Source organism: Aplidium turbinatum, chromosome 15, assembly GCF_918807975.1.
Source record: "Aplidium turbinatum chromosome 15, kaAplTurb1.1, whole genome shotgun sequence".
Lineage (NCBI taxonomy): Eukaryota > Metazoa > Chordata > Ascidiacea > Aplousobranchia > Polyclinidae > Aplidium > Aplidium turbinatum.
Genome location: NC_137486.1, coordinates 20,638,527 through 20,639,267, shown reverse-complemented (window position 1 = coordinate 20,639,267; position 741 = coordinate 20,638,527). Strand labels below are relative to the sequence as shown.

General features: G+C 40.1%; 1 protein-coding gene across 1 annotated transcript; it reads left to right on the top strand.

The window, feature by feature from the left end:
- On the top strand, nt 1–498 carry LOC145784050 (uncharacterized protein F54H12.2-like). The gene has a single exon (XM_082595806.1). The coding sequence runs from the start codon at nt 1–3 to the stop codon at nt 496–498; it is 498 nt and encodes a 165-aa protein (XP_082451932.1).
- Nucleotides 499–741: the final 243 nt, after the last annotated feature.

Here is a 741-nt window from a genome sequence, read left to right as displayed (position 1 = left end):
ATGTCCACTAATCAAGAAAATCTTTTCAATGGACAGCTCCCTAAAAGAGTGGTGATTGGTTGTGTGACTAATGCAGCGTTCAATGGAGCTCGAAATGAAAACCCATTCAACTTCCAACACTTTGGTATCAACTTCTTAGCTCTATACAAAAACGGAGAACAAATTCCTTCAAAACCCTTGCAACCTAATTTCACTTCAAAAGAATATGTTCGATCCTACATGTCTCTATTTAGTGCCACAGGAAAGTTTTTAAAGGATCAAGGAAATGGACTGAACTACGACGAATACGCAAATGGCTACACACTGTTTGCCTTTGATCTAAGCCCAGACCTAACAGATGATGGGTCATTGGATTTGGTAGAACGGGGAAATTTACGGATGGAGATGCGTTTCGCGGAGGCGTTGGAGAATACAATCAATGTGATCGTTTATGGGGAGTTTGACAACATTCTTCAGATCGACAAGAACCGCAATGTGATTTTTGACTATACCGTTTAATAAATGTTGTGTTATAATTATTGCGCAATAAAAATGATGTAATATAAAAGCAAGGTTTGGTGTGGAAAGACAGACCAGTAAAGAAAGTGAGGCAAGACGGTATGAACTCCTACGAACTACGCTTGAGAACGTTCAATGTGAATTGGCCACACCTAGAAAATACTTTCTCACCACCTGATATGTTTGCCGAGGCGGGATTCTTTTATCTTACCAACTCGGACTGGGTAAAGTGCTTTTCATGCG

Bases quoted from the DNA above. Each gene is read 5' to 3' on its own strand.
- LOC145784050 (XM_082595806.1), top strand. From the start codon at position 1: ATGTCCACTAATCAAGAAAATCTTTTCAATGGACAGCTCCCTAAAAGA.